Source organism: Ahaetulla prasina, chromosome 4, assembly GCF_028640845.1.
Source record: "Ahaetulla prasina isolate Xishuangbanna chromosome 4, ASM2864084v1, whole genome shotgun sequence".
NCBI classification, from domain to species: domain Eukaryota; kingdom Metazoa; phylum Chordata; class Lepidosauria; order Squamata; family Colubridae; genus Ahaetulla; species Ahaetulla prasina.
Genome location: NC_080542.1, coordinates 100,404,047 through 100,418,848, shown reverse-complemented (window position 1 = coordinate 100,418,848; position 14,802 = coordinate 100,404,047). Strand labels below are relative to the sequence as shown.

The following is a 14,802-nucleotide window of genomic DNA, read 5'->3' as shown; positions in this document are numbered from 1 at the left end:
TATAGTTTCTTCACACCTATTTCACCTGTCAGTTTATTCAGGAGAGAAGTGAGCATTTGTATATGTTTTCTGGTTAATAGTGAGTAATAAAAATGTGATAGGTTATCAAGATGAGTATTAAGCTGCCATTAAATGTCAATTTTCAATAACCAGTTCCAAAGGAAAAAGCACATCCATTAAGAAAAATGCTGTTTTTCTCTTTGCAGACTATTTATCATAGAAAGCTTCTGAATTTTCTATGCCACCCAAAGTTATTACATGTTATACAGCAGGAGTCCATAATCCCTGGGCTGCAGCCCATTACTGGGCCTTGAGTGGTTCAGAACCACATTATGGGCTGGGAAGTGGCTCACCAGGCTAATGCAGCCTGTTATTAACACACAGCTGCCTGCAATTACAATTACTGCAGGCTCGAGTCCCACCAGGCCCAAGGTTGACTCAGCCTTCCATCCTTTATAAGGTAGGTAAAATGAGGACCCAGTCAATAAGTTGACTTTGTATATAAATATACAAATAGGATGAGACTATTGCCTTACACAATGTAAGCTGCCCTGAGTCTTCGGAGAAGGGCGGGATATAAATTCAAATAAAAAAAAATTATGGAAATGGCAGGTAAGTCGTGTAGGGAATTTGTGTAGGGAACATACATAACTGAATATATTTTTGAACCAGGTGCTTCTTTGGTCTGAGTCCAACCTTACAAACATTAATTTTTAAAGGCTGATGGAAAGCATAAACTAAAATATATATCCTATTGAAAATGAATTATGTAAAATGAATTATGTTCATTTTACATAATTTCTGAAAAAAATAATAATACAGGGGCTAACCCTCTATGTATTAACCATTTTACTCAACCTTGATAGGGATATGTTTACTAAGAATCATAATTTTGCTTTAAATCTGCATTTTATTCCTATTAAAATGATTTTTATATAGAGAAATTAGAGCACAATATTTAAAGTATCTTTAATACAATATCTTACTTTTAATTAACATTATAAAATGCTGATATCTCTGAAACATTACATTATTTTATACTAAGCAAGAAAAACATTAGTAACCATTTACCATGTATACAGGATGCAATCTGTATTCATTTATCATTCTTATGGTGTTTTATTTGCAAAATTTTTGCTATGAACACTAATAGTTAAGGAAGCCATCTGCACTGATTTGCCGGGGGGACACAGAATGAGCAAGGTGAATCTGTATGCTTCAACAGAACACAGCTGGCTAATGCTAGAATTTCTAACTTATATGCTAGGCTTCTTGCTTGCTTGCTAAAAAATAACAACAGAAGGAGGACATTCCAAATTGTTTCCTGGACTTAAGAATAATAAATCAATTCCTGCTGCCAATCATACAATACACCCTTTCCCCTTCAGACTATATTTTAATGACGTGTTAAATAAAATCATGGTAGTGTGGGCAACCTTAAACCCCTAGTGTTTAATTTCACATAGGTAAGAGGTGCCTAAATGGAGGACTGGAAATTGAGAATGAGAAGAAAAGTTGAAAAGTTAAGGCTATATCAGAAAGAAAAATAAAAAATTAAGAAGAAAAAGAAAAGAGGCAGCTTTCATTACTTATGAAACTGAACTTGCAAATCCCAAGCACATGGCTCCAGCAAGCTATCCTGAAGAAATGCAATTCTTGCTGCAAGATTTGTTGCAAGCATAGCATTTAAGTGACTAACGGTTAACTAACCTGTTAGTTCATTGATAATCTAACGTCTGCCTAAATTTGGAATTGAGAGTTATTAAACATGCTCTCCCCTTCCCACTAAAGAGGTAAAAGAGTAAGCTTCTCTGATTCCATTTTCTATGGTTTTATCATAGCCCAACAAATTATATTTGCAAACTCTGAAGTGCTGAACTCTGGATATATCTAGAAATATGAGAGTAAAGGGAACATATATGACGGATGGAAATAACTGAAAGTTATTTATTGATGTGTTTTAAATTTAACGTTTTAACATTTCCTGAATTTAAAAATTAATCAAACCAAATACTTACAGTCCATAAATTTGTGGTGCAATCTCAAGCCTATTCAGATGCATGTAAAGTTCAGTGTCATGTTTCTTTAGCAAATAATCTTGGATCTGATTAACTTTTGCAACAATAGCTATTGATGGACCTAAATCTTGTGGTCTTGCAAATGGAATAGGGGTCATCACAGCATCTTTTTCCTATTAAAATTGATAAAAACAAGAAAAATAATTTTAAATCAATTATTAACTGAAATGCCCAAATGAGTTTACCAAAAGATAATTGTGACTGTGGAAACATAAATATATATCCCTTGCAGATGAACATTCTACTAAAGGGAAAGAAAACTTTCCATTTAGGATTCTAGATTTAAAAGTTGTAAGCAGTAACATTAATCTAAAAAGACTACAATCCAAATATGATAAGTAAAAATGAAGAGGTGATTCTCCCCATCCCACCATAGAAATGCAGCTTGGAGATGCCATAATATTGAATTTAAAATTCAAATGAATAGATGGGTTAGACTCCCACTCTGTGAGGTAGGCTTTGTTTGATAAGCCTGTCCCAGGTAAATGATGGTCTTTGAGAATTTCCAGAAGAGATTGGGGTTTCCCCAGTTTGGAAGAGGCTGTAGTTTAGCCAAAGAGTGAGCAGGGGCTAGTCCCTGAACCAGATTCCTCATATGCAATCTTTTCCTGTGTGCCAATCTGAACCGTTTCTTGGCTTTCCAAGGTGCTTAGGATGATGTAGTGCCAAAAGAGAAGCCTGAAGAACAGATGGAGGAAGTCGAAGACTAAATCTGACTGAACAAAGTGTTGCTGGCTCACATTGTGGCAATAAGGGCAGAGAACAGTTATTTTTTCGTCCCAATTATTCCTAATGATAATCATGCAATGATCTCTTTAAAGGAACTCATCTCCTGCTGGTGAAGAAAAAGTCACAGGAACTTCTTGGTGTGTGTGTGTGTATTATGCAATTCAGATACAATTCAAAGTGTTAGTTGTCAACTTCAAAGCCTTTCATGGCATACAGCCTGGATGTGCCCATTCCTGGACCAAAAAGCCCTTCTCACAGTTACCTACAACCTAGTCACCTCTCATTTGGAAAACTTAATGTAATTTAAATGCAAGCACCCTTGAAAAGTATCACAAAGTTTCAGTTGATTCAAATGCAGTGTGTCACATCTACTGGATCCTGATTTGTTTTCAAATCAAGGTGTTGGTCAACACTATTAAAATTCTACATGACTTGGGGCCTTTGAAAGATTACCACTTCCTTGTTACATCTACCCAGTGCACTAGAGTAGGAAGGCATAGCATGTTGTGGGTCCCATCTATTAAGGATGGGACAGCAACATAAATTTGTTTAATAAACAAATAAATATATGAGGGATCACTCTTTTCCAGTTATTTCTGCCCACTTGATGCAATAAGGTAGAATGGATGCACTTCAAGTCCCATCAATTAGGCAATATTGCTTTTTGGGATGCAGAAAAAATGCCCTCTGCTTCAGAACTTGTTTTGGGAATTATACCACAAAGTTCTACCTGGCTAAAATGTGATGATGTTCAGAAAGCTGTTAAAAACCTGGTAATTTTCCTAGTGTTTGGGACAGAATGAGAAGTGAGGTCCTTGGGTGGGGTTTTTTTTTTTGTTATATAATGGTTTGGATTCCTTTTTGTTTTGCATTTTTAATTAATTGTAAGCCCCACAGAGTTGCTAAAAGTTGGGCATAAAGAAAAAACCACAACAGCAGTTTATGCTAAAAATTACATAATGAATTAAACAGCAAAGTAATGCATTTGATTTGATCAGCTTACTGATCTCTGTCTGAAAAACACTAATGTAGTTTTGTTTTAAGTTGGTACAGTACACAGGAATAGGGAGCTATAAAATTGTTTATTATAAACATTTTAAGTTGTCCAAGACTAAAATTTTAAACAACATATTTTAAATGGCATATTTACTTCATTCAATATTAGACATAATCAATTAAAAATATTTTTACATATGAATTTCTATCAACAGGTACCTTTTGACTGTCATGCTCATAGGTTGAAAACCAATGTTCCGCTGTTTTCATTAGATGGGTGAACATTGCACTGAAAGAGATATCATTACATAAGAATGATAATTGTAATAATCAGAATCATAAATTTAAGAACAAATGGAAATTGTTGAACATACTAGGCATCATGTTCCAGGTAGTCAGGATTCAAAAGAATGTTCATCTCCTCACTAGAAAAAAATACATATATATTTAAACATTTGTTTCTGGAAGTTTCCTTAAATAACTTATAACAGAAATGCAACCTAAGTAAAACTAGCCTTTATAATTAAAATTATAATTCCAGTTTAGACAAATGGAGCCTTTACTCTTTCTATAGATCAATCTTTCTATAGATCAGGGAAAAAAATCCTAGTTATGTTGTCTGCAAAACAATGGAAGAAAGAATAGAATAGAATAGAATAGAATTTTTTATTGGCCAAGTGTGATTGGACATTTGGATTTGGAAGGAATTTGTCTTGTGCATATGCTCTCAGTGTACATAAAAGAAAAGATACCAATACTTACAACACTTAATTATAGTCATAGGGTACAAATCTATCTAATTATTTAAAATAATAAATTACTGAATGCCACAATATATTATTTCAATACATTTGATCTAGAATAATTGATCACTGTGTGTTCAAAACAAACAAGCAAAAAGCTTACCATCAAATACAATATTAAAACAGTACTTAATTTTATTAAAAATTATTTTAAACCTTATTTACCAGCAATTAATCATTGACAATGATTCTTATTCATTTTCTTTTGCAGTTAGAACTCTAAAATGAAAGGAGAAGCATAATATGCCCAGTGAACGCACTGAAAAATTTGGTACTTTTTTTCCTCATTAGATATGCATGCAAAGAATTTGGATCTTGGAAATTGTCCCTTCCTTTGCTTCAGGAAGAGAGCTCTTGTAGGCTAATTGATTCTAGGAACAAGCACACAGCAAGTAAACCGTGTAACCATCAGCTCATATGTATAGGCTAGCTGGATACCTGTGCTTCGTTATGAAACTATGTGATCGAGCTTGATAAATCGACACTTACAGCTTGAAAATTAATGAGTAGTTACTATTGGCCTCTTCTCTCCCTTAGGCTTGCCCCACAGAAGCCTCCCGTATCCTTCTCTCCCTCAGTCTTGGCTCATAGAAACCTCTCCTATCCTATCCCCTTCTCTCCCTCCAGCTTGCTCCACAGAAGCCTCCCCTATCCTATCCTCTGTTTGCTGCTGTGAAAATAAATCTGAAAGTGAAACTCTTGTCCCCTGCTTGTGTTTTGCATTTGGAACAGATTTCTTTTCAGATGGGGAGGGGGAGTAGAACTCCTTAGCATCAGAGGGATGTTTGGAAAGTGAAACAGTATTTGCTGTGTGACCAAGGAGACAGGAAGGAGCCTGGCCGTGGCTTAGCTCAAGTATCCTGTATTAAAGCTGCTTCCTGCTGTGAAAGTAAAATTAAAAATGAAACTTCTCTCTTCTGCTTGTGTTTTCCATTTGGAACAGATTTTTTTTCAGGTGGGGAGGGGGAGTGAACTCCTTAGCATCAGAGCATGTTAATCATAATATAAGAAATACTAATATTCTGATGGTCATTTCAAAAAATCCTTTCTTAGTGAGTACCTAGAAGCCAAGAGGAACGTATGTGGCAAATTTCAAGTTTGTAGGCTTTAGATTTCATGATTACAGTGTGAGTAGTTTTTGCATTTATATATATATAGATTTTTCCAAGTGTGGTAAGATCCCAGCTATTTCCTAATTATTTCATGAGTACCTGGTCCAATATAGGTAGGATTTCATTTAGCAAAATTCTTGTTCCCTATATTGAGCATTACAATAATCTATATTGATATCACAGAACAAAGCACTGCGGGTAATGACTCTTCCTCTTTTTAATGTGGTTGAGAATCAGAGAACATGTGCCAATAATCCCAAGCTTTAACAATTCTGCATGATTAAAATTATCATGTATGTTGCCTGGACCATTATAGAAATTTGTGGCACATATGCAAGAGTTTGAAGTTCAAAAGAGTAAAATGTCCTGAAATATCATAGAATTAACAATCTTGCAAAATGGAAATCATTTAGGGATCCCTACAACATTGCATGAGTTAATACAATGGTATCAACAGCCTAAACGTATCAGTTCAGTCTTTCTGTTTCCAAATAGTGAGCCCATGATAAATCTGAGGTTAAACATCAATTTATCAAGAAAGGACTCTTATATTTAAATTGTTCCAAATATTAGGTATTTTCTACCTAAAAAGCAGCTAACTAAAAAAAAAATTAACTGAATATACAGAACCTGCATAGAAAGTAAACCCAATGATATTACTAATAGTTCAAGTCTCCTAGATACTAAACATAATAGAAAAGGACTTATTTAGAAGTATGAGCAATACAGGTAGTCCCCGGGTTAAAAGTGTTCCCTTAGCAAACATTTGAAGTTACACAATAAGCATTCCCTAGATGCTTTGTTTATGAACAAATCCAAAACTATGAATCTTGCAACAATTATTTACCCTTACGAACAACCACACCAACTTGGCAACATTCGTCCTGCACTTTGCTGGCCAAAACAGAGATATGGAGCCAAAACAGAGGTACAGACCGCCCCTCTGACATTCTGTTTTGGCGTGCACAGGATGAATGTTGTAGATCCTCTGTGGTTATTTGTAAGGGTGAACAACTGAGGTGGTGCTGCAAGATTTGTAGTTTTGAGACTTGTTCATAAACATTATCTAGGCTGCGCGAGGCCTAAACAAGCCAAAACAGAGTGTCGGAGGGATGGGCCTGCTCGGGCGGGGCCTGCTCGGGCGAGGCCTGCCTACATCGAAACAGAGCTACTTTGGCCAGACACCTACTTTGGTGTGAGGCCTGCATAAATCATAATGGAGCTATGGAGGGGCACACATGGCTGAGAGACTGGAGAGGAGGCAGCTTGTTAGATCTTCACACAGTAAGTGACTCGGCGCAGCAGGTTGGGGGTGGGAAGCAATTGTGGTGAACATAAGGTATTTCAGTTGGAGAGGATTTGAGTGATGGCCTGTTCTATCACTCGGCCCCCCATGGCCTTCCCCATCCTGAAATAGCTTATGTGCACTTAACAAACTACCTATTTGATTAGCGAATGAATGGGTGAAAGACGGAAGTGATTGCGTTCAAGGTATGAGGTACGAGATTCATTCCCATGAACCCTCAGATTACAAATGAAATGGGCAGCCTCCATTACATTTGTAACTTGAGGACTGCCTATATTAAGTAGTTTCAACAGGTAAATCTTTTCAGATTGGGTCTAAAATCTTTCTGAGGACTGAAAATGAAAGCACATGAAGTAATTCACAAATTTATATATTTAGCTTATCTGTGAAATATAGGTTTTCTTCTTATACATATAGGGTTTTTCATATTAAGCGACATATTTTAAGTATGTTTGCATTCATATGCTTACATTTATTTAACATGAAATCCAAACAGCAATATATAAAGTTTGGATATGTACTGACAATTACGTTAAAGTTTTAAAATAAAAAACAACATAAATCAATAAAATGTATTTTATTACTATTTATTATCTTCCATATCTAACTACAACAGTAAAAGTAAGCAACACAGCAATTTTATAGTTTCAGATTTTGGACAGCTCCATCCATGTTAAAATATGTTCCTCTGTGATTGTATCATTCTTTAAATATAATAAGTTTTGGCAATTGACAAGTGCAACACTACCTTTATAGTTCCAAATGCATACTCTATTTTAGTAGCAATGTATTTTGTATGAAAAAAAAATCTAGAGTGCCTACCTTGGCTGTGCTGCTTCACTTGCATGTAGAAAAGCTTGGTGGTCACAATGCAGAATAAAGACAATAGGTGCTAAAAGTTCATGCATGCCCTATGATTAAAAAGAAAACATTTTGATTTTGTCTAATGTATAAGAATTTATCAACTCTGTATTACTGAGTGGGAAGTGAGGGATGAAGATGATGGATCAGATTTGTAGTTTAAGGTGATCTAACATTCAAAATATGACCTTATCTGCAATGCACAGCACTGCCACTGAAAACTGTTTGGAACCCATAGTCCTATATAGTAGGACAGGGGTGTCAAACTGGATTTCTTTGAGGGCTGGAAAAGCATTGTAGTTCTCCTCTGCGGGCCGGCAGGGGGAAACGTGAGGGAGATGGGATGGATGTCTCCTACAGTACCCTGCTGGCCAAAATGGGGTGCTGTTGGAGGCTGGGGACACCGAAAACAGAGGCACTGCGGGCTGGTCCTTTGATATTTCCAGGTGGCCCCATGGGCCAGATTTAAGCACTCTGCGGGCCGGATGCGGGCCTTGAGTTTGACACCCCTGTAGTAGGATGTTTAAATGGAAGAAACATCTCTTCCCATATTCATCCTTGGTTCCAAGTTCCTTTCAAAACATTGCACCAACTCAAAAGAATTTTTTTCAGTATTGATAGCACCATCTGTAGAAAATGTGTAAGAAAGATTACTTGGAAACTATAATATTGCATTCTTGGTATGAGTTGAAGAACTTTTTATCATATTCACATTTAAGAACTAAGTTAATGCATATACTGTAGACATTTGCTCTGTTTTATTTCTGTTGCTAGTTTTCCTTTGCTTTTATTTATCTGTTATACTGCTTTTATTGCTAAGTTCCTTTTATTTTATATTTATATTTATTTATTTATTTATATTATTGTTGTTATCATTTCTTTACAAAATACTTAACCTTAAAGTATATAACTTGACTTCAATGCTAAATAAGTCCTTTGATATAAAAGAGTAGATGGGTCTTTCTTTAAATTTTGCTTTTGCCAATAACATATGTGATCAGTCATGAAACAATTTTCCTAAACAATGTTTAGGAAAGAAATGCTTACAAGCAGATAAACTATTGTAAAAGATAAATCTTCCAAAGCAAAAATCAGTAACCATTGGGTATATCTATATCCTACAATTCCTTTGAGAATCAAAGCATTGTTAAAAAAACAAAACGTGACTTTGCAGAAACTAAGGAGCATTATTCATTACTGATTAGTTCAAACAATAATCAAGTACATTGGAAACTTTTCTGTTATCATTAGCTTATACACTTGCTTAAAATCTTTCACAATTGCTTTGGCACAAGTTCTATATTAATTTTGACATATTATGTTTAGTTCTGGGATGATATAAAGAGGATATCAGAAAGGGGTAAGGGTTATTTTAGTAGTATTTCTGACTAATGAATTAAAAGAGAAATGTAAATTTGAAAAAGGAAAAATGGAAATGAAATTTGAGTTTCAGTTTCTTCCATTTAAAATTCTTAGCAGAATAGCCAGCACACAATGTTAGATTTAAAAATAAGATGTTGTAAATTTAAAGTTTCAATGATAGTTCCATTGGGCTTCTTTCTTATACGTCAACAGTTTGTATTGGAATAAAATGACATCATTGTACTATTCTTTCTTAATTTTAGAATCCTTTCAAATATTTTATGATATTTAGGGAAAAAAGACTTGTTGGAAATGAAATACTCTGCTTTTGTATGACCAGATGATAATTTCAAATGGTTCAATAAGCCAAATATTCTGATATAAGCAAGAAGTTATTAAAACAATTATAAACTATATTTTCAACATATATGGATGATTCTTCAAATTTAGAACTGTAATTTACCTTGATTCAAGACTGCATTTAGTTAAATTAAATCATCTTTAAAGACAAGCATATTTTAAGGTTAAACAACTGCCTGTATTATTGTAATAAGGGTGTCTGTGTGGGAGTTATATCCCAAAAGAATTTGGCAGAGAGATCCTTTACTTGTATATTTGATACAAGAAATTAGCTACTGATTCTATTTAATGTTAATACCTAGAAGTATCCTTCAGATACAATTAAGAAAACAAATCTAAACTCATTGTACTTTTCCAATAAAATGAAAACATAATAGCATGCCAAAACAGTTTAGCACAAAATTAAACAAGTCATTTTCCTGCAAATTTGAATACAAATTTGCTATTTATGTGAGATTGTTTACAGATTCAAAATAAGAAAACAGCAAATATGGGAGGTACAAAAGTTTGGATAACCTTCCAGCTGATTTGGTCTTTTCTTCTATTATGAAGTTGCTAATAATGCTAATAGAACTAAATTAGGCTCAATCAGTTTTTAGTATAGGGCCTAAAATTAGCCAGGGAAAGACAATTCCACAGATAACAAATATTTTGAACTCCCTTTCCATTCAGATTGCAACTGTGGTCTTGTTTCTTTTTAATAACCAGGAGGCCTTTAAGCATCTCTCTGAGTATGTGCAGGTGAAAATAATTCGTAATTACAAAGTAAAGACTTTAATAAAATAACTGAAGGGTTCTGGCTAGCAATTTCAACTGTAAGAAACATTTTGACAAGGAAGGGTGCCTAAACATTTTTCAAAGAATTGTATTGAAAAAGAATTCAAACAACAATTGAAATTAGAATTATAAAAATTTAGAAAAATTAATCTTTACAATTTAGGGAATGTATTTAAAATGTATAATTAATTAATAATTAAATAACTTGATAAATTATTGGATGATATAATAATATTTTGGATAATATCAATACATTTTAGTATAGAAATACATGATTATCCATGAAATATTATAAGATACTAGACAACTCGCCACCCGTTAGGTCATCATTTCAGTGATGTTTCCTTACCAGGTGTCTCATGCCTTTAATAATGTCAGTTACACTGGAATGTACTGGAAAAGTTCTTAAAAATTTAGAAAGGTATTCAGATCTATATCTCCTTGAAATATTTAATGAAATTTTGTATTGTCATAAAATGCCTTACAATAATTTTCTGTCATAAAATGTTTTATAAAATTTGCCAAATTTCAATTCCATAGGAATAACAGATCCTGCATATTGTAAGTTCTCATCTGAGGTACACTGGTTGAAAATGTCAAGTTAAAAGTTGTAGAACTTTAATAATATACATCTAAGTCTATATTATTGTCAATTAATATTCATGTCTTAATGTGCACAAATGCTTAGCAACTGAAATGTCCACTACTTCCCACAGTACTTTTACCTCTAGGTAAGTTGTGGGAATGACATAGCTCAAAAACAAAAGCTGAAACATTTTCTTCCTTGACAGCAAGTAGGATCACAAAATGGAACCTGTTCTTTAATGAAAACTGCTTAGTGGATTAATCAAACATGAGCAGATAAAAGAAGTAGTTCATTTGGCCAGTCAGTCAAAATTCATTAATACCACTTATATAATCTCTCCAGCTTTAGTTAATTCAGCAAGGTATTTCACAAAATGGTTACATTAATTCAATAAAATCTCCTAACTATTAACAATATGGTCTATTTTTAGCAAGTCACCTAGTACAACTTAACAGTTTGTGAGGAAATGGAAAAGTTTTTTTTTAAAAAAAAAATTGGTCTGACTACACATGTAGTTTTCAAGCACATCCAACTAAGATGAATTGTTCATTTTAGCAAATGTTCTTCTCTTATTTGTTATATGGAACTTTGTCCTATTTGATGAAGTAGTGTGATGCTAATATTCTATTTGGCTAAATATGTTCTTTCACAAAGGTGTGAACAATAGGGGATTGCCAAATCTCTCAAAACACAGACAGATGAAAATGTAATCTACAAATTATTCTGGACTTGTGATAATCAAAAATTTTGAATTGTTCCTGAGAATTATATTTCAGTCATTTTATTTCAATACCATATTTCAATCTATTTGTATTATTTAAGGGAGAGATAACTGTTTGGTAGCTTCCGCTCATCCTCAGTTGGAAGAGGAGCTGATTCTTACAGTAAACAAGGATAGAATAGAATTTTATATTTTTTTCCTGGTTAATATGGGGATCTTAGTTTCTGAAACTATTTCAAGCCTGTTTTAGGATGTAATGCATTTAAAATTGTTGGAATGAATCAATCTTTAATCTTTAAAACTGCAAGAAACCTAGCTCAGACCTCGTGTTATTTACAGGAAAACCCAACCCAACATACATATGCTTTAATTTCTATTAGCAGGAGATTTGACATTAAAGCTTTTCCTTATATCTCTTTCAATAAGTTTTAGCAAAAAGTGCAATGAAGTTAACAAGAATTTGTGACTTTAAAAAAATGGAAAATACGGGTAAGTTTCAGCACTACTGAAAACAATTCGAAGGGGTACTTTACCATGAATAGGGACAATATGTACCATGAATAGGGACAATATGTGCAATATGGGCTTGTTTTCTTTATAACACAGCAAATAAAATGGTTCATTTTTCACTTTCTAAATCTTTATACCCAGTTTTAGAATAATAAAGACTGTCTTGCAGTTCAATTAATTGTGTGAAGTAGAGGAAAAATGTTGAGCCGAGGAACGCCACTTGTATAATATGTTTCATTACCTGTTTATAAAGTAACTGTTCATTTTCCCGAGCATAACAGAAGAGAATGTCAGTAAGAATTTTCCTCACATTTTCTTCCTGGAAATACTGCATTTCAGGAAATCTGATTAGCAACAAAAAAACAAAACAAAACAAAAAACCCCTAATATAAATGACAGAGCTCAAAATGATTTAGGATTACAATAGGTTTCAATTGTTAGATTTCTTCCTTTTTTACTCAATTAACCTCCAAGGAGTATAAAATCATTTGGAGTGCTTCGCCATCATACACAAGAACATTTCTGATATACTTTGTAATTGAAATTTCACTTATAGGTGATTTACTTATTTTGTATATTACCACACTCCATATGGATTCTAGAAGGATTTATCTGAGCTAAAGCTAAACAATAGTAATGAAGAAGAAATTTCTATGAAACTGCAACACAGAATGATGGGAGCCTGTTTACAGTAATATGGAAGCAAAAATCAATAGAATGTGCTACAACAAGAAATACAAAAATCAAAGAATAAAACAGAAAACATACTGAAAAGATTATTATTCATTTCATTTTGGAAGTTCTGAATGCTAGAAAAGAGCTGAGAACTGAACAGATCCTCCCATTTTTTCTTAAATTTCAATCCTTCAAATCTAGACTAGTGAGAAATATAATATTAAAAATAGAAATGAACAGGATAATCAGATGGCAATAAGCAACCACCTAAAATGCATGTAGAAGATTTTTTATTTACTTACAGCAGTTTTTTTTTAAAAGAACACATTTTTCCTAAACATATCATGCCCTCTGTCAAAGTAATAGTGTAATATTTTTACAATGGCTCTAAAACTAGCAAAACTATCCATATTCAAATTTTAATTCCCCAATTATAACTTAGATATTTATATAATCTTAAATATTCTGAACTGTTCCCCTCTAAAAACAAAAAATACCATCTGCGAACATTTACATGAAAGCATACTCAGATTTTAATTATACATCTAACAGCATAAATATATCTGAAAACTCTGCTTCAGTATAGGCACACAATATAAAGTAATAAGGAATGTCAATATTTCTTGGGCATTGTTTTGTTACTTATGCCTATTAATTCTATAAATAGAAAAAGGCATCATACTAAATTGCATTTTAAAATCCATAGGAACTATTTTCTTATCCCAAATTTCAGTATAGAACTATGCTATAATCATAACAGAAAGATACTAGATAAATAGTAATTGAGCTTAATTGGAATTACTTAATGCAATCAGAGTTCTCTCTCTGACAAAATATTTTCCGGATCTGAATTCTAGCTTTGATAAGTTCCTTAACAGGAATGACCCAGGGCTACGGAGATGAAAGTACATTCACAATGATAATAAGGAATACTTAAAGAAGGAGTCTTTGACAGTAGGAAAGTTATCCACAAAAATAGCAATGCTAAATTCCTCTAGATGAATGACATTTCTCACTAATTACACATTACTTTTTATTGATTAAGTGTTAAGAATTACAGAAAATCATCTGTTCAATCTTGTATTATAAACATAATTTAATCACAAGATCTGTGAGTTCCTCTCATTCTTTTTTTTTTATTTCTCGCAGAAACTCTTTTAAAAATACATATAATTATATTTTAATGTAACATATAGTACTGATTTATAATAAAACCAATTACATGAAAAGGCAAATTAGAAAATAAAAAATATTTGGCTATGCAGGATAGGCAATCTGGTGCTCTGAGCAGCAATGCATCTGTGGGTCTCTCTCAGCATCCCTGCCTCATCTGATTTTAATATTTTTTATGTTTGCAAAACACAGCTAGTGGCTATGCTGCATAAAATGTCAACTTCTATAATAAACTGTAATAAACTCATATAAAATAAAAATGTCTGACAGAAAAAAAGTTGTGGTAAACTAGGATAGTAAAGAAAAAAAATAGAAGGCTGCAGAGGATTTGATAAAAGATCACTAGTGTGTATATTGGGAAATGGAAATTTTATAGCTGCCTATACCCCTCATCCTTCAGGGAAGCCATTTTAGGACTTCTGATGATATCTACTTTTAAACATGTATTTTTCAAAAATACATGTTTAAAAATCCCTAATTATTCCACTAATCAAAAAAGATTGTATGCAATTGATCTTTTTTTGTTTCACTGAAACCAGGTATTTAAATTATGAGTAAGTAGCTGCTATTCTTTCAGGCATGGAAGGAAAAGCATATAGCTTTAGTGCTACAATATGACCTGTAAGCCAAACTTTTTTTCAAACTCATATAAGTGCTGAATGGCAGTTCTAGCTGTCCACATCTAAGCCCCAAACTGGGAAATGTATTGCATAGAAATGAAATGTTATAAAATGTTTTTAACAATGATGCTTA

At 33.2% G+C, this 14,802-nt stretch overlaps 1 protein-coding gene across 12 annotated transcripts in view; it reads right to left on the bottom strand.

Annotated features, from left to right (window-relative positions):
• The window catches only part of TBC1D5 (TBC1 domain family member 5), a 407,351-nt gene that overhangs the window by 140,874 nt on the left and 251,675 nt on the right, over positions 1 to 14,802 (bottom strand). For all 12 annotated transcript variants that reach the window (XM_058183253.1, XM_058183246.1, XM_058183249.1 and 9 more), the window contains 5 exons: positions 12,443 to 12,545; positions 7,847 to 7,935; positions 4,178 to 4,228; positions 4,023 to 4,092; positions 2,019 to 2,191 (listed from right to left, as the gene is read on the bottom strand). In XM_058183253.1, the coding sequence (XP_058039236.1) occupies positions 2,019 to 2,191; positions 4,023 to 4,092; positions 4,178 to 4,228; positions 7,847 to 7,935; positions 12,443 to 12,545 (486 nt within the window). The remainder of the gene's footprint in view (positions 1 to 2,018; positions 2,192 to 4,022; positions 4,093 to 4,177; positions 4,229 to 7,846; positions 7,936 to 12,442; positions 12,546 to 14,802) is intronic.